We start from the raw sequence: 18,471 nt of genomic DNA on the forward strand, positions 1-18,471 counted from the left end.
CCACATCCCACAGATGTGCAGGTTGGGCAGTGAATTGCCTCTGTGAACAATGTAATGAATCTGGCAGTTGATTGGATAGTGTAGTCATGGTTCAGCCTGGGTGGGCCGAAGGGCCTGTGTCACCATTTATGATTGTTGCTACAGCAATGTGGATTGTTTTAAAGGGACATTCATCCAAGCCTTTCCTCAGCTGACAGGCTAGGTTTTATTTGTGATCAGTTGTTGAGAGAAACTGATGCATCTTGAGGCAGGATTAGCTCAGGCAAATCAGATGCAAAAATGATGCAGCACCATGAAGTAAAACAAAAAACACGGGAATATTTTGGAATTATACAAATTCCATTTGAGTAATTCCAGGAAAATGGCAGAATTATTCTGGTCCATGATCGCTGGAAAAAACATGTCCTGACTAGTTGTAAACCACATGACCAGCATTGGAAACACAGCTTCAGCCTTGGGCAGGAGGGCTCTGCATTTTGTTGTTTAGCCCTTTGCATAACGTGGCTGCACCCTTTTTGTCTAATGGAGAGGCGATCCAGACTGCACCGAGGAAAAACCCTCGGTCGCCATTCCAGCTTGCAGTTGGAAAGAAAAGGTAGGCTTTTATTTACATGGTGAATTTGAGATTCACTCAGGAGGGGATGTGGAATTGCCACATACTGATCAACCCAGTCGGGCGCGCTGTTAGCAGAGTGTCTCAGAGACAGAATCCCTGCTTCAACACAGCACGCAAGGGTCACTGTTCACTCTGTAATGTTCAGCTGCGATACACACAAAATGCTGGAGTAACTCAGCGGGTCAGACAGTATCTCTGGATAAAAGGAATGGGTGACGTTTCGGGTCGAGACCCATCTTCAGAATAATTAATATTGTATTTTGTAATCCATGTACAAATTGGAGTATTCCATGTACAAATAGATGCAGAATTTATAGCTCAAAAACATTCCTTTCAACAAGTGCCCAGAGTGTAAGTGCTACATGTGTTAGAGAAGGAACTGCAGATGCTGGAAAATCGAAGGTAGACAAAAGTGCTGGAGAAACTCAGCGGGTGCAGCAGCATCTATGGAGCGAAGGAAATAGGCAACGTTTTGGGCCGAAACGTTGCCTATTTGTCTACCTTTAAGTGCTACATGATCCTCTCTGCACCCTCCCCCGCCAAGCACTTTATCTAATCCTGTCCATATCTCTGTTGTTACTTTCGCCCTTATTTACTTCTCTAGTTTCTCCTTGAGTGCAATAAACATAGGAATTGTTGGCGGGTTATCCTTAAATGACCTTCATATGACAACCCCTCCTTAGGCTGTGGGCCAAAGAGCTTTTTCGTTCAGGTTCGTGACCCAACTCACGGAACTACCTACATTTTTAACATATTGTGTAAAAATATTATATAAATCATACCTGAAACTCATCAAGAACAAAACCTGTACATTTTTAAGAAATAGAAAAACCTCAAATTTTCTGAGAAGTAATTGGCCAATCAATGCACGTTTGACTTTAAGTTCGGACGCAACTTGACCAATCCCGCGCTTTTTTTTATGGTCACTAGACTGGGGATCCTGGGATCATGGCTGCCTCCTCATTACATCAAAACAATAGCGAGGTTTCCAAGGATAAAGGTAATGCTCACCTTGCTAATAATTTAGTTTTTCAATTGATTTATCTTTATAAAGTTATGATGTGAACTGTTAAATAAAAATGATAAATAACAAATGTAGAGCTAGGGTTAGGATTAGGGTCAGTCAGTCGGTCGGTCAGTCTGTCATTCTGTCGGTCGGGTTTGGCGGTAGGCCGATGGATGCTGTGGAGGATTGGTCGGGCCATCGGGCCTCCGGTGGGTGGTGAGTGTTGGGTCGGGCTGGGCCTCTGATGGGTGGTGAGTGTTGGGTCGGGCTGGGCCTCCGGTGGGTGGTGAGTGTTGGGTCGGGCCATCGGGCCTCCGGCGGGTGGTGAGTGTTGGGTCGGGCTGGGCCTCTGACGGGTGGTGAGTGTTGGGTCGGGCTGGGCCTCCGGTGGGTGGTGAGTGTTGGGTCGGGCCATCGGGCCTCCGGCGGGTGGTGAGTGTTGGGTCGGGCTGGGCCTCCGGTGGGTGGTGAGTGTTGGGTCGGGCTGGGCCTCCGGTGGGTGGTGAGTGTTGGGAGTGCTGATGGCAGCCCGGGCGACGTGCAGGGCCATGCTGCTCCCCACCATCATCACCACCAGAACGGCATGGTGGCCCAGATGGACGCGCTGCGGGACCACACATATGGAGCCCGCAGCCGGTCCCAAAGCGGCTCCAGCTCCAGCCGTTGGCAGCTCTGGAGGGGGGGCGGGTTAGGGGTAGGCATTTTCCTGTCAGTGGAAGATGCCTTAGCCGTCCCCCAGCCTGTCACTGCCCCAGTCCCACTTTAACCGTGACCCCAACTCTACACACTGGCAGTCTCATTCGAAACAAAACGCACATTTATATTCATTATATTATTTTTATAATCATATAATTATAATTATACATAATTATATATGATTACAATCATATTCACGTCATATATATATATATATGGTATAATAATATATGGTTTAAATAGATTGCAACACGGAAATAAACTCCCCATAGTGTAATATGGGCATTGGACACTAGATGGCACTTACTTTTTCAATCTCATTTAATTAATTAATGTGCAACTTTTGGCAATGACGAGTTATGACTTCCTTCTCAATTATATTTGATCTAAATCTGTGCAAAATGTCATGTAGTTCCGAGACATGGGTCACGAAAGTTGATTTCTAGACACACTTTTGATGCTCGGCCCACAGCCTACCTCCCAGGAGCTACCCTTGCTAATTGATAATGTGTTGATCCTCAGGTTGTGGACTTCCCCAACATGGGGAACATTTTTCCTGCATCTAGCCTGTCCAATCCTTTAATAATGTAATGTTTCTATAAGATCCCCTGTCATCTCTCTAAATTCCAATGACTGGAGTCCAGCCACGTTGTTCCTATGTTTAAGAAATGCCGTAGAGATAATCCCACAAGGAACAGAGAGATGAAGACTGTGCAGACAGATGGGATTAGTGTCATTTGGCATCATGGTCAGCAGAGACGTCGTGGGCTGAAGGGCCTGTTGGTATGCTGTGCTGTATGTGTTCTATGTTCCAATCACCTCAATCCTAGGGATTTGAAGGAAGTGACAGTGGAGGGAGCGCATGCTGGAAGCAGACACCTATTGACCACTTGGACTATAATAATAATAAATTTTATTTATGGGCGCCTTTCAAGAGTCTCAAGGCCACCTTACAAAAATTGAGCATGTAGAGGAAAAACATGTAAGGGGAATGAAATAAATAGTAGAGACTATTATCTGTAGTGGGGAAAATACAGGAATCCTTCATTAAGGAAGTAGTGTGTAGGAAGGAACTGCAGATGCTGGTTTGCCGCGAAGATAGACACAAAGGAAGTAGTAACAGGCCGCTTAGAAAACAATAGCAGGGTTGTGCAGAATCCACAAGAAGTTAAGCAAGGGGAATTACGCTTAACGAGCAGGTTAGAGTTTTGAGGTTAATATTAACAGGAAATATAACATCAAATCAATGGATGCTTGTTTCAAGAAGGAGTTTGTCTCTAATATTATTATCGTCCACAAGATCATTAAACTGAATCAGTTCACAGTGGAATATATGAGTGTTGATGAAGTATTGTATAATAGAGAGAAAGGAATAAAGGGTTCGTGCTTGGGTTGGGAGCTGCAACTGATGGGGTCACCCAGGGGTCAGGGCTAAGGCTGTTCACACTCTGGATTAATGACTGGTCGAGGAATTGAGTGTGAAATTCATAACTTCATAAGTTCTAGGAGTTGAATTAGGCCATTCAGCCCATCAAGTCTCTTCTGCCATTCAATCACGGAGACCTATCTCAACCCCATTCTCCTGCCTTCTTCTCATAACCCCTGAAACCCGTACTAATCAAGACAAATATCCAAATCTGCTGATATATAAAGTTAGGAGGCAGAGACAGTTTAGGGGGTCAAAATATATTGACTAAGTAAAAAAGTCAGAGTGATGGAGAAACTCAGCAGGTCAGGCAGCATCTCTGGAGAACATGGATATGTGACGTTTCACAGAGTGCTGGAGTAACTCAGCAGGTCAAGCAGCATCTCTGGAGAACATGGATAGGTGACGTTTCACAGAGTGCTGGAGTAACTCAGCGGGTCAGGCAGCATCTGTGGAGAACATGGATAGGTGACGTTTCACAGAGTGCTGGAGTAACTCAGCGGGTCAGGCAGCATCTGTGGAGAAAATGGATAGGTGACATTTCGAGTTGGGACCTTTCGTCTGAACTAGACTAATTAATTAATCTTAGGTTATCCGCTTGTCATCCACATGGAACAATTCTCACAGGGTGAGAAGTCAGGACATGTTGTGGTCCAGAGAGGCCCATCTACCCTGTTACACAAATCACTGAAGCTGATGCACAGGTGGAAGGCAACTTAGATCAGCCATGAAACTGACCTTTACTGCAGCAGGATTTGAGGACAAGACATTTTGCTTCCGTTCTAGAGAGCCTTGATGAGACTGTGAGGTGTGCTACCCCCACCTAGGGAAGGATAGGAGCACAACATTATTCATTGCATTGATTCTAGGATGGATGAGGTCTGTTATTGAGAAGAGATTGAGCAAAGGGTGATAAATCTGTGGAATTCTTTGCCACAGACGGCTGTGGAGGTCGTCAGTGGATATTTTGAAGGCAGAGATAGATTCTTGATTAGTACGAGTGTCGGGGGTTATGGGGAGAAGGCAGGAGAATGGGGTTAGGAGGGAGAGATAGATCAGCTATGATTGAACGGTGGCGAAGACTTGATGGGCCAAATGGCCTAATTCTGCTCCTATCACTTATGAACTTATGATCACTTAGAATGGGCCAAATGAATTCTCAGCCCCCGGTCCAGACAGAGGGCAGGGAGGGAGTGGGGAGACCTTTGGCCATCTCTCTTAATCCCAGCACTGTATTCCGTTAATGTTATTGACTTGCCCGAGTGGGATCACTGCCAGGGACTGGGCAAGTTCTGGAGCATGCATTGAAATATTCCGTGACACCGTGAATATAATTGCAATTTGCAACAATGAAAGGGCACGGTGACTGTAGAGCAGTGGATAATATTTCAGCAAATGCTGAGCTGAGAGTGTTCTGCTTGAATGTGGTTTTCTAGCAATGGCGTTGTACTGAGACAGCACAGAAACAGGCCCTTCAGCCCAGGGTAACTATTAAACATTAATTTACACCAATCGCATTGTTAACTCCACTCAAATCCCATCCACTCATAAAGTCATAAGGTCGGAAGCGATAGGAGCAGAATTAGGCCATTCGGCCCATCAAGTCTACTCCGTTATTCAATCATGGCTGATCTATCTCTCCCTCCTAGCCCCATTTTCCTGGCATCTCATGTATGTGTGTGGGGATCGCTAGTTTAATCGTTTATTTTCCTGCCATCCCACGTAGCTGACAATAATCAAGAACCACTCACACCCCGCTCGTTCACATTTCTCCCCTCTCCCATTGGGCAAAAGATACAAACACCTGAAGGAAAGTACCCTCTTGGCCACCACAGCCTCTGTGGCAAAGAATGCCACAGATTCACCACCCTCTGACTGAAGAAATTCGCAACAGAATGTCCTTTAATTCTGAGGCTATGACCTCTGGTCCTAGACTCTCCCACTAGTGGAAACATCCTCTCCACATCCACTCTATCCAGGCCTTTCACTATTCACTATTCACAGCTTTTACATTCCATTGTTTCTGTATTCTTTCTCACTGCAGAACCTTGAAATGCCTTTGTTTGAGTTAGCTCCCCTTAACTACCTTCATTAATCCATCAACCAGTTACTCCAGCAAAAGCTGACCATCACAGCAACACTAATCTCACCCAATCAGTATTTCTACTCTTTCCTGTTTCTGTATCCAGCATTTGCATTTTCTGATTTACATTTGGGAGCACTATTGTTTGATTTCTCACATTAACGAGCAGCACGGTGGCACAGCGGTAGAGTTGCTGCCTCACGGCGCTAGGGACCCGGGTTCCATCCTGACTACAGGTGCTGTCTGTGCGGAGTTTGTACGTTCTCCCCGTGACCTGTGTGGGTTTTCTCCGGTTGCCTCCCACTTCAAAGACATGCAGGTTTGTCGGTTAATTGGCTCCGGTAAAGATTGTAAATTATACCTAGTGTGTAGGATCACTGGTCAGCGTGGAATCGATGGGCCGAAGGGCCCGTTTCTGCGCTGTAGGACTAATGAGAACATTGTTCCCAATGTTGGTGAAGTCCAGGACAAGGGGTCACAGTTTAAGGATAAAGGGGAAATCCTTTAGGACCGAAATGAGAAAAACATTTTTCACACAGAGAGTGGTGAATCTCTGGAACTCTCTGCCACAGAAGGTAGTTGAGGCCAGTTCATTGGCTATATTTAAGAGGGAGTTAGATGTGGCCCTTGTGGCTAAAGGGATCAGGGGGTATGGAGAGAAGGCAGGTACAGGATACTGAGTTGGATGATCAGCCATGATCATATTGAATGGCCGTGCAGGCTCGAAGGGCCGAATGGCCTACTCCTGCACCTGTTTTCTATGTTTCTATGGAAGTGAGAAACACAATTTTAAGATTTGTGGAATACGTCAAATGGCTTTGTGTTGTAGCCATGGTAAAGACAACGAACTATGAACTCAATGCATTATCATCTACACCAAGTAAACTAGCAAATATCAAGATTGCACTAGGGACTTTGGCTTCTGTTTTGCAATGATATATATTTTTAATTTGTTGAACTTTCTTTGGTTAATTGTACTATCTATGAATATTGTGTTTATGGACATGTTTAGCTCAGTTCAATCGTTTATTGCTGCTGCAAGTGGGAACATCTTTGTTCCATTTTTGTTACATATCTATATAATTAAAAGTCTCATCTTGACCACTTCCTGTCTGCGCTGTATATTGATTTTAGAAAAAACGCTATGATTTTTGGCCATCTTACTCACAGTCATGCTCCGCTGAGGCAGCCCATGGGATTTTTCCGATCGATGGAAAATAAAAAAGTTATGAGTGTTTAAAAAATCTTGAGATCAGCTGATTGGTCCTCGCCTGTCAATCACCACGATGAAGGTAACACCCCTTCCGGGGTGGGGGGGGCAGGACTATAAAACCCCGGATGCCTGGACGTGAGTCAATCAGTCTGGAAGATCGCGAGGGAAAGTCCACAACTGTGATTCTAAGCTGTGAATCAACTGAACTGTGAGTCTGCAATGTACTTGCAATAATACTACTGATACTCTCCTCTGCCTAGCAGAGCTGGTCCTTACCCGTAATAATTTTTTGTTTGACTCCTCCCATTTCCTCCAAATACAAGGCGTAGCTGTGGACACGCGCATGGGCCCTAGCTATGCCTGCCTCTTTGTACGGTATGTCGAACAATCTTTGTTCGAGACATACCAGGGCCCCATCCCCGAACTCTATCTCCGCTACATCGACGACTGCATTGGTTCTACCTCCTGCACCCACAACTCACTGACTCCATCTATTTCACCACTAACTTCCATCCGGCACTCAAATACACCTGGACCATTTCCGACACTTCCCTACCATTTCTGGACCTCACCATCTCCATCGCAGGTGATAGACTTCTGACCGACATCCATTATAAACCCACTGACTCCCATGGCTATCTGGATTACACTTCTTCCCACCCTGCTTCCTGTAAGGACTCCATCCCCTACTCCCAATTCCTCCGTCTACGCCGCATCTGCTCCCAGGATGAGGTGTTCCACACCAGGGCATTGGAAATGTCCTCATTCTTCAGGGAACGGGGGTTCCCCTCTTTTACCATAGATGAGGCTCTCACCAGGGTTTGTTCGACACCCTGTGACACTGCTCTCTCTCCCCATCCCCCCACTGGTAACAAGGGCAGAGTCCCCCTTGTCCTCACCTTCCACCCCACCAGCCGTCACGTACAAAAAATAATCCTCCGTAATTTTTGCCACCTCCAATGTGACACTACCACTTGCCACATCTTCCCATCTCCTTCCATGTCTGCTTTCCGCAGAGACCGCTCCCTCTGTAACTCCCTGGTCCATTCGTCCCTTCGCACCCGAACCACCCCCTCTCCTGGCACTTTCCCTTGCAACCTCAAGAAATGCTACACTTGTCGCTTTACCTCCCCCCTTGACTCCATTCAAGGACCCAAGCAGTCGTTCCAGGTGCAACAGAGGTTCACCTGCACCTCCTCCAACCTCATCTATTGCATCCGCTGCTCTAGTTGTCAGTTGATCTACATCGGTGAGACCAAGCGTAGGCTTGGCGATCGCTTCGCCGAACACCTCTGCTCGGTTCGCAATAACCAACCTGATCTCCCGGTGGCTCAGCACTTCAACTCCCCCTCCCATTCCGAATCCGACCTTTCTGTCCTGGGCCTCCTCCATGGCCAGAGTGAGGACCACCGGAAATTGGAGGAGCAGCACCTCATATTTCGCTTGGGCAGTCTGCACCCCAGCGGTATGAACATTGACTTCTCTAATTGCAGGTAGTCCTTACTGTCTCCTCCCCTTCTCAGCTCTCCCTCTAGCCCTCTGGCTCCTCCTCTCCCTTTCTTCTTCTCACCCCCCCCCCCCTCACATCAGTATGAAGAAGGGTTTTGGCCCGAAACTTCGCCTATTTCCTTCGCTCCATAGATGCTGCTGCACCCGCTGAGTTTCTCCAGCATTTTTGCCTACCTTCGATTTTCCAGCATCTGCAGTTCCTTCTTAAACTACTTGCAATAAATGATTTGTTAGCCCTTAATGACAATGCAATGAGTTGTTTGACAATTTGGTGGCCTGCACTCTGCTTGAAATGGAATTTCAAGGAATAGCCATGAATTAACTGCCAGCTCACCAGCCCTGAGTGACTGATCTGCCAGCCCACCAACCCTGAGTAACTGAGCTGCCAGACCCACAATATCCATACTAGCCCTCTGGAAACCAGTCCCTTCGGCCCACAACACCCATACTAGCGCTCCAGAAAGCCCCCACCACTGGCCACCAATATTGGAATTGGTGGAGGTGGAATATTGCGTTGGGGGACCAGTCCTCCCGTGTGAACATGGGACCCAACAGGTCCCACTTAGTCTAGTGACAATTAAACTCTGGACTCTTGACTCATGATAATCTATCAAGAAGGACGTGTGATTGTAAACTGAGCCGGGATAGATAAGCAGGAGTTGTGATATTTGGGAGGAAACAAGGAAACCACCCAGTTCTGGGAATATAAGGCTGTAAATAGGCGGGTGCAGCAATGAGACTCTGGACACAAATACAGTGATGTCCGGGACAAGCATCACAAAGCCGGCATGGCAGGAGGGGTGGGAGTGAGAGGCAGAAGCCTCTTCAACATCTTAGTTTAGTTTATAGATACCGAGTTCATGCCGACCAGCAATCCCTGCATACTTGCCATACTAGGGACAATTTACAAATTTACCGAAGCTGCTTAACCTACAAACCTGTACATCATATAACCATATAACCATATAACAATTACAGCACGGAAACAGGCCATCTCAGCCCTACAAGTCCGTGCCGAACAATTTTTTTCCCTTAGTCCCACCTGCCTGCACTCATACCATAACCCTCCATTCCCTTCTCATCCATATGCCTATCCAATTTATTCTTAAATGATACCAACGAACCTGCCGCCACCACTTCCACTGGAAGCTCATTCCACACCGCTACCACTCTCTGAGTAAAGAAGCTCCCCCTCATGTTACCCCTAAACTTCTGTCCCTTAATTCTGAAGTCATGTCCTCTTGTTTGAATCTTCCCTATTCTCAAAGGGAAAAGCTTGATCACATCAACTCTGTCTATCCCTCTCATCATTTTAAAGACCTCTATCAAGTCCCCCCTTAACCTTCTGCGCTCCAGAGACGTTTCAGGTTGAGATTCTTTGAAGGGTCCTGATCAGAATCTTCACCCATTCCTTCTCTCCAGAGATACTGTGTGACCCGCTGAGTTACTCCAGCATTTGGTGTCTATCACAGTTGGACTGAGTCTTGATGACCACCTGCTAATAATCATTAGAGTGTGGGAGGAAACCGGAGCACCCGGAGAAAACCCACGTGGTCACAGGGTGGGTTTACAAACGGCGTAAAGTCAGCACCCATTGTCGATCGCTGCCACTGTGAGGCAGCAGCTCCACCCGCCGCCCCACTGTGTTGCCCTTATCCATCAAGCATTCTTCAGAAAATGAAGAGTTCTTCTCTCCCACCTGAAGTCATCTGAGCATTTTATGAAGATATAGAGAGAGCACAGAATGTACAATAAAGTTTTCTAATGCTGGGACTAAAACTGAGGATACACCAGTCAGGAAGGATGGAGATCTCTAGAAGATGGACACAAAAAAGCTGGAGTAACTCAAGGGGTCAGACAGCATCTCTGGAGAAAAGGAATAGGTGACGTTTCAGGTTGAGATTCTTTGAAAGGTCCTGATCAGAATCTTCACCCATTCCTTCTCTCCAGAGATACTGTGTGACCCGCTGAGTTACTCCAGCATTTGGTGTCTATCACAGTTGGACTGAGTCTTGATGACCACCTGCTAATGATTAGCTGGGCACTGCCCATTCACACAGACCTGCTCCTGACAATGGGCACTGAGTAGCATTGAACAGGCAGCCAGTCAGTTAGTGATTAACCCAGCACAGCCTCTGTGTGAATGACTGTTTGTCATCTCTGGCAGCTGCATCAATGTGCATGATGTTGCACAGCATTCACAGAGCAGTGGGGAAAGGGCCCGGGGGAGAGGAAGTGGTTTTATTCCTCGGCTGTGGTTTAACAGGTTGTGTGACTCTGCACTTATCTACTTGCGCTGTGAGCTGTGAGCTAACAGAGCTGTGTTAACCGTGGCTACAGGATTAGAGAGCTGGACAAAGACCACAGACCAGCTGAAGAGAGGGCTTCACCATACAGGTAGGTAGGCAGAGGGTGGGTGGGTGTGTGTGTGGGGAGAGATCTCAGCTACTGAAGAACCAACAGTGTATACTGTCAGCCAGACATGTAACTGAGCCTCAGGCTGACTGACCCACAGGACCACAGCACTGGAGCATTCCACAATTATTTATTTCTATAAGCTGCACCCGGATATTCACAATTGGAAGTTGAGTCTGAAGAAGGGTCTCGACCGGAAACGTCACTTATCCATGTTCGATGTACGATGGAACCCAGGTCTCTGGTGCTGTGAGGCAGCAACTTCTCCATGGGCATGGTTAGGCTGCCAGGGACTATAATCAACAAAGACACCAAGATTTTGGGCGATTACTAAAGGCATTACACAATCCAATCGGCAGCTAAAGCAAGAGACCCAGTCTTTCGTGGTGTTTGAAGTATACGAGGCAGGTCTGGAGTTAGCCCACTCTGTGTAGACGACGTCTCCAGCACTGTGTGTTCTCTCCATGTAGTTTGTGTTCTCTCTCCCAGTTTGTTCAGTTTAGAGATACAGCATGGAAACAGGCCCTTCGGCCCACCAACTCATACGGTCATAAGTGCTAGCAGAATTTGGCCATTCTGCCCATCTAGTCGCCATTCATTCATGGCTGATCTATCTCTCCCTCCAAACTCCAAACCTGCATGTCTTTTAAGTGTGGGAGGAAACCTGGAGAAAACCCAGACGGTCACGGGGAGAACGTACAAACTCCGTACAGACAGCATCGGACCCAGGTCTCTGGTGCAGTGAGGCAGCAACTCTACCACTGCACCACCGTTGGGTCCATCACCCCTTCTCCCAGTTTAACCCCACGCTCTGTCCCATAGCCTGGAAACAGTCTCTCATTATCCATTCCCTCAAACCATCTCAGCATGGATTAACTCCCCTGCTCACTCCAGCAGATCACCCCCCTTCATTGAACTAATCTTTTCTTCTGGGTTTGAGTTCAGCTTCCCCAACATCAACTACTCTTTGTGGCAGCTTGTTCCACTTTCTAACCACACTCTGGACAAAGTTTCTTTCACATTCATATCTTTGACTTTTGGATGTTGATTCCCTCATAGATTAATAATAATAATAATACATTTTATTTATGGGCGCCTTTCAAGAGTCTCAAGGACACCTTACAAAAATTGAGCATGTAGAGGAAAAGCATGTAAGGGGAATGAAATAAATAGTAGAGACATGACTAGTACACAAAGTAAAGACAGAATTCAATACAAAACACAATATGAGGCAATTAATGCACAGATGAAAAGGGAGGGGGACGTGGGGCTAAGGATAGGCAGAGGTGAAGAGGTGGGTCTTGAGGCGGGTCTGGAAGATGGTGAGGGACACGGAATTGCGGATAGAAACATAGAAACATAGAAATTTGGTGCAGGAGTAGGCCATTCGGCCCTTCGAGCCTGCACCGCCATTCAATATGATCATGGCTGATCATCCAACTCAGTATCCCGTACCTGCCTTCTCTCCATACCCTCTGATCCCCTTGGGGATCGGTTGGGGGAGGGAGTTCCAGAGCCTGGGAGCTGCCCTGGAGAAGGCTCTGTCCCCAAAACTGCGGAGGTTGGACTTGTAGATGGAGAGGAGATTAAACATGTACAAAAGCTTTTCAAGGTCACTTCACCTGTCAAACTTCCCTTTCCTGTAAGCACCAGCCTGTTCAACATTCCTGGCAGTGATAACTTCCTCTTCAGATAATATAAAGTGTTTTACCATCTGTCTCCATTGCCTTGATATTATTTTGCAACAAACAGGCCAGAACCATACAGCAAGCTGTCAGTAATGGGACACAAAGTGCTGGAGTAACTCAGCTGGACGGGCAGCATCTCTGGAGATAAGGAATGGGTGACGTTTCGGGTCGAGACCCAAGAAGTGTTGCGGCAAGAAACGTCACCTATCCCTTCTCTCCAGAGATGCGGTCTGACCCGCTGAGTTACTCCAGCACTTTGTGTCTAAACCAGCATCTGCAGTTCCTTCCTACTCAGTAATGGGACACAGTTGTGCAGCTAATAGAGCCGCTGCTACACTGTGGTTCAATCCTGACCTCTGGTGCTGTTCTGTGTGGAGATGGTGTGGGTTTTCCCCAGGTGCTCTGGTTTCTACCTACTGCTCAGGCAGGCAGCTGAGTGGGTGCTGGAGATTGCCCCGAGTTTGCAGGTGAGTGGTGGAATGTTCAGGCACATTGATGGGAATCTGAGAGAATAAAATAGGAAAAGTGCAAGAGGAATGTCGATGAGTGCTTGATGGTCAGTGCAGACCCGCTCAGCTGAAGGGCCTGTTCAGTTTTGTTTTTAGTTTAGTTTAGAAATAAAGTGCGGAAACATGCCCGGTCACGGGGAGAACATACAAACTCCCTACATACAGCACGCGTGGTCAGGATCGAACTGGGGTCTCTGGCACTGTGAGGCAGCAACTCTACCGCTGTGCCACCGTGCTGCCCCGTTTCTTGGCTTTCTGAGTGTTTCTGTGGAGTAATGAGAGGTGGAGTTGCTAATAAGAGTAGAGTGGACATGGGGAGATTTTACAGAAGTATTCAAGACTCACTCAGTCCTGCTAAAAGGTTGTTGAACTTTGAATTCATCAGCTGCCCTAGACGTCACTGGTATGGGCAGTATTTACCAGCCCTCTCTAACTGCTCTTGGTGTGCTGACCTCTCCAGCCTCTAGGAAGCCATCCCTGCTGCCACAGAGTTACTGAGCGGGAAGATTTAGGTCGGAGACTAGACGATACTTCCAAATCGAGACACTGTGCAGTTTGGAGCTGCAGAGCAAAGGCAATTTCCTTCTCCATAAATACTGCCTAATCCACCAAGGATTTCCAAAGTATGTTGTTTGTGTCGTTTCCGGATTCCAGCATATGTAATGTTTTGATTCTGTGAAGGAAATGAGCAGAAGCTCCCGGAGCTATAGAGATCTAGAAAGAATACAGTGTGGAAACAGGCCCTTCGGCCCAACTTGCCCACACCGACCAACATGTCCCATCTACACTAGTCCTACCTGCTTACGTTTGGTCATCCCTCTAAACCTGTCCTATCCATGTACCTGTCGAAATGTTTCTTAAATGTTGCAATAGTATCAGCCTCAACTACCTCCTCCGGCAGCTCGTTCCAGACACCCACCACCCTCTGTGTGAAAAAGTTACTCAAGTTCCCATTACATTTATCCTCCCTCACTTTAAGCCAGGTCCTCTGCTTCTCGATTCCTCTGCTCTGGGCAAATGACTGCTTTTACCTGATCTATTCCTCTCAAAATGTTTACACCTCTGTAAGATTACTCCTCATCCTCTGGTGCCCCAAGGAATACAGTCCCAACCTGCACAACCTCTCCCTGTAGCTCAGTCCCTCAGGTCCTGGCAACATCCTCTTAAATCTTCTCTGAACCCTTTCAAACTTGACAATATCTTTCCAATAATATGGTGCCCAAAACTGAATACAATACTTTAAATACACCCTCACCAACGTCTTATATATGCCGAAAGTCTTCTTGACCACCTTATCTATCTGCGACTACACTTTCAAGCAACTATGTACCTGGACACCTTGATCCCTCTGCTCTACAACACTCCCCAGAACCATACCATTCACTGTGTGTGGGTCCTGCCCATGTTAGACTTCTCAAAATACAACACCTCACATTTCTCTGTATTAAATTCCATCAACCATTCCTCATCCCACCTGGCCAATCGATCCAGATCCTGCTGCAATCGTTCACACCCATCTTCACTATCTGCAAAACCACCAACTTTAGTGTAATCTGCAAACTTGCTAAGCATGCCATGTACGTTCTCATCCAAATCATTGATATAGATAAATAGTTAGATATTTGCAGGATCCATGGATTAAAGTAAGATCACTAGGCACAGGGTACCCACAATGCTGGTGAAATGCCCACTGATGATCCCCAATTACACAACTCCACCCAAAGCGTCACCTATTCCTTTTTTTCCAGAGATGCTGTCTAACTCACTGAGTTACTCCAGGTTTTTTGTCTATGTGCAGAACTTTGAAACTGGTTAATTGATTATAAAACTCCTTGTCCAGCAGTTGTGAAATATAAATGCCCTGGGTCTCGAGATTGTGAAATATAAAGTAATTTCTTAGATACTTGGGCAGAATTGAAGATAGACACAAATGCTGGAGTAACTCAGCGGGACAGGCAGTATCTCTGGAGAGGATCTCTCTGGAGAATCTCTCCAGAGATGCTGCCTGTCCCGCTGAGTTACCCCAAGCATTCTGTGTCTATCTTCGATTTAAACCAGCATCTGCAGTTCTTTCCCACACAAAGGGTATGAATTAATATGTTTGTAGAGAGAGCAGGAAGTAAGCAGTCTCTGGCACGCCAGTGGGTACAGTGTGCCAGGGTGTGGAGTGGGGTGAATGGGCTGGAGAGGGGAGTAACAGGCAGCCCACTGTGGTGGGTACAGTGAGTGTGTGGAGTGGGGTGAGTGGGCTGGAGAGGGGAGTAACAGGCAGCCCACTGTGGTGGGTACAGTGAGTGTGTGGAGTGGGGTGAGTGGGCTGGAGAGGGGAGTAACAGGCCTCTCTCTCCTAGTTGTGGGGAGCTGCAGGCCAGACAGTTTCAGCAGGCCAGTGCACAAACGTGCAGAAGGGGAAGGGGAGGAGCAACGTCCCTCACTGCTGAACAGAAGCAACTCTTTACATCAGGACTTCCTGATATAGTGTGGACAGTACACAGCTTCTCATTAGCGGCGAGCTGGAGTTAGGAAGTAGCCGGAACCTTTCGCTGGGACAGCGGCTGAGCTTGAGCCCATGACTTGTAGGGTGAGTACTGGGCAAAAACATCAGGTGTCCTCAGGGAACTGTCCTCTGGAAGTTGCGGGTGTGTTTGTAGTTTGTAGTTGCTGCCCAGCCCCAGTGCTGTGGGATTATTTTGGCCTTGCAGGAATGCCCAGAACCATGGGCATCTCTCCAGTGCCCAGTCACTCGGCCCTGACTGCTCCCCTTGGTTACCCAACTTAAAGCTTGATTCAGTGCCTTCTAGTTCAATACCCTGCCTTTGAGCTCAGTTCAGTTTAGTTTATTGTCACGTGTACTGAGGTACAGTGAAAAGCTTTTTGTTGCGTGCTAACCAGTCAGCAGAAAGACTGTATATGAGTACAATTCATCCATTCACAGTGTACAGATACAGGATAAAGGCAATATCGTGAATAAGGTTTACTGCAACTTAACGCCAGTAGAGTCTGATAAAAGATAGTCTGAGGATCTCCAATGAGCTAGATATTATTTCAAGACTGTTCTCTGGTTGTGATAGGATGGTTCAGTTGCCTGACAACAGCTGGGAAGAAACTGTCCCTGAATCTGGAGGTGTGCGTTTTCACACTTCTGTACCTTTTGCCCGATGGGAGAGGGGGGAAGAGGGAGTGGCCAGGGTGCGACTGGTCCTTGATTGTGCTGCTGGCCTAGCGGAGGCAGGGTGCGGAGGGTGTGTGGAGGGTTTTGCAGTGTTGGTTAAATTGTTCTTGTGCTTATTACAGGGAGCACATTGATGGAACCCAAGGGGCCTGAGCCAACCAGACGAGCGATGGAGTCGATGCCCAATGGGGTGCCTGTGCCCAGACACAAGATGTCCACCTTTGCATCACCGCTGAGAGCGGCCTGCCGTATCCGCCACAAGTACCTGTTGATGAAGAGGCGGAGGGTCAGCACAGAGCAGCGGGAGCCCAGCGATGGGGAGAAGCCGGGGGTCAAGGGGCAGGAGTGCCTGGGTCGCGGGGTCAGGAGCAGGGGCAAGCCACCAGAGCACTTCACCTTCGACAAGGTCACCGTCAGGGCCACCAGGAAGCGGCGCTCACATAAGAAACGCAAAGTGCTCTACCCAAACGACAGCCGGAAGTACCTTCCCGAGGAGAAGAAAAGCAAGGCCAAACACTGCCTCTTCTTGCTGAGTGTTATTGTGTTCTTTCAGATATACAACGCCATCGAGAACCTGGATGACAACGTGCTAAAGTATGACTTGGCAGGGCTGGAGAAGACACTTAAGAGGGAGGTGTTTGGGCAGGCGGTTGCCGTTGACGGAGTGATGGATCTGCTGAATGACTACCTGTCTACTCACAGTCACAACAAACCACTGGTGCTCTCTGTCAATGGGCCCATCGGGGTGGGCAAGAGCCTGCTGGGCAGACTGTTGGCCAAACACTTCCGTTCAGTGCTGGGTGACGAGCTGGTGTACCAGTACTTTGTGCTGCATCACTGCCCGACCGACGACAACGTGACCAGCTGTCAGCAGGAGCTGCAGGTGGTCATCTCGGAGATAGTCAGCCGTGCCGAGAATGAGGAGAAGATCCCGATGCTCATCTTCGACGAGGTGGAGTTGATGCAGCCCGCCCTCCTGGACTTCCTGCACAACTTCCTCCAGCCCAACCAGACCAACGAGTTCCTCAATGCGGTGTACATATTGATCAGCAACCACGGGCAGGCCGAGATAACCAAGTTTGTTCTCCACAACGCTTCTAGTGGCGTGACCCAGCAGCCAGCAAAGTCTGAAGAGCTTCTCTTCACCGTGCAGTCTTCACTGGTACACATCCACCCACTGTGGAACCATGCCGACATTGTGCCCTTCACCCTGCTCCAGAGACACCACATCCTGGAGTGCTTCTTAGAAAAGATGATGGCAGAAGGATTCTACCCAGACTCGGCCCATCTGGACAAGCTGTCCGGCGAGCTGAATTACTACTCTGTTGGCGAGCACCAGTACTCTGTCCATGGCTGCAAGCACGTAGACTCCAAAATGAACCTCTTGCATTGATGACGGAGGCTGACTCTCAGCAACACAATGACAGGAAAGGCTTTGGGACATTCATCGTGCTCTCTCTGCTTGCCCCTGCCCCTAGGTTTACTAATGGAATGGCACAGGGCAGGTGTGTTGGACAATCATTCGCTGACTAACTCTAACCGCACCACGCTACATACACCGAGTAACTTTGTCCAAAAAGACAATTCATGACGCTTCTGTCTACTGTTCACTTTCTGTCAAGGAAAATATATGTTGTTGCTAAAATGAAGTAACCATTTCAAAAGCAAAGTGAGTGCTGTGAATATTGTGTCTCAGGCAAGTGTTTACACTGAGTCAGTGCTGTATTGTACAACAGTCTGTGTTAGTGTTCACACTATTAGTGAACTACAATAGTGTCCAGTCTGTGTTAGTGCGGTAATGTTACAACAGTGGCCAATCATTTACAGTGTCTGTGTTGATCTGTGGACCCGTGGTCAGTCAGTGTTTGTGTCCACATTGAGTCTGTGCTGTACAGGGGGAGTTGATCACACATTATTCTATCTGCAGTTAAATGAGATGCTAGTGCCTAACCCTGCCTGACTCTAAACTGAAAAGCCGAGAGGCATTTTCCATTCTTGAATCATGTTAGTAGTTCAGAGCCACACCAAGTGCAGCATGTACAGCACCACTGAGCTGTTGTGAAATATTATCATGCTTCTCATCTCTGCAGCTTCACTGGGTGAATGGGGCCAGTGTGTGTGGTGTGACTTCATTGTTT

General features: G+C 47.6%; 1 protein-coding gene across 3 annotated transcripts; it reads left to right on the top strand.

Moving 5' to 3' along the window:
• The first annotated feature begins 441 nt into the window (after positions 1-441).
• tor4a (torsin family 4 member A) lies at positions 442-18,002 on the top strand. 3 transcript variants are annotated; one of them, XM_033048705.1, is made up of 2 exons: positions 442-595; positions 16,456-18,002. In XM_033048705.1, exons 1-2 carry the CDS (start codon positions 523-525, stop codon positions 17,724-17,726), a joined length of 1,344 nt encoding a protein of 447 aa, XP_032904596.1. In that variant the 5' UTR covers positions 442-522; the 3' UTR covers positions 17,727-18,002. The 3 variants fall into 3 exon arrangements, with proteins under 3 accessions (XP_032904596.1, XP_032904598.1, XP_032904597.1); XM_033048707.1 differs by lacking the exon at positions 442-595 and adding an exon at positions 10,745-10,946; XM_033048706.1 differs by lacking the exon at positions 442-595 and adding an exon at positions 15,497-15,742.
• Positions 18,003-18,471: the final 469 nt, after the last annotated feature.

This window comes from Amblyraja radiata, chromosome 32 (genome assembly GCF_010909765.2).
Source record: "Amblyraja radiata isolate CabotCenter1 chromosome 32, sAmbRad1.1.pri, whole genome shotgun sequence".
NCBI lineage: Eukaryota > Metazoa > Chordata > Chondrichthyes > Rajiformes > Rajidae > Amblyraja > Amblyraja radiata.

What these genes read in the sequence shown, in the direction of transcription:
- tor4a (XM_033048705.1), top strand. Translation starts at nt 523, where the DNA reads ATGGAGAGGCGATCCAGACTGCACCGAGGAAAAACCCTCGGTCGCCAT. An exon ending in CTTGCAGTTGGAAAGAAAAG is followed by an intron (nt 596 to 16,455) that starts GTAGGCTTTTAT and finishes TGCTTATTACAG; the next exon opens with GGAGCACATTGATGGAACCC.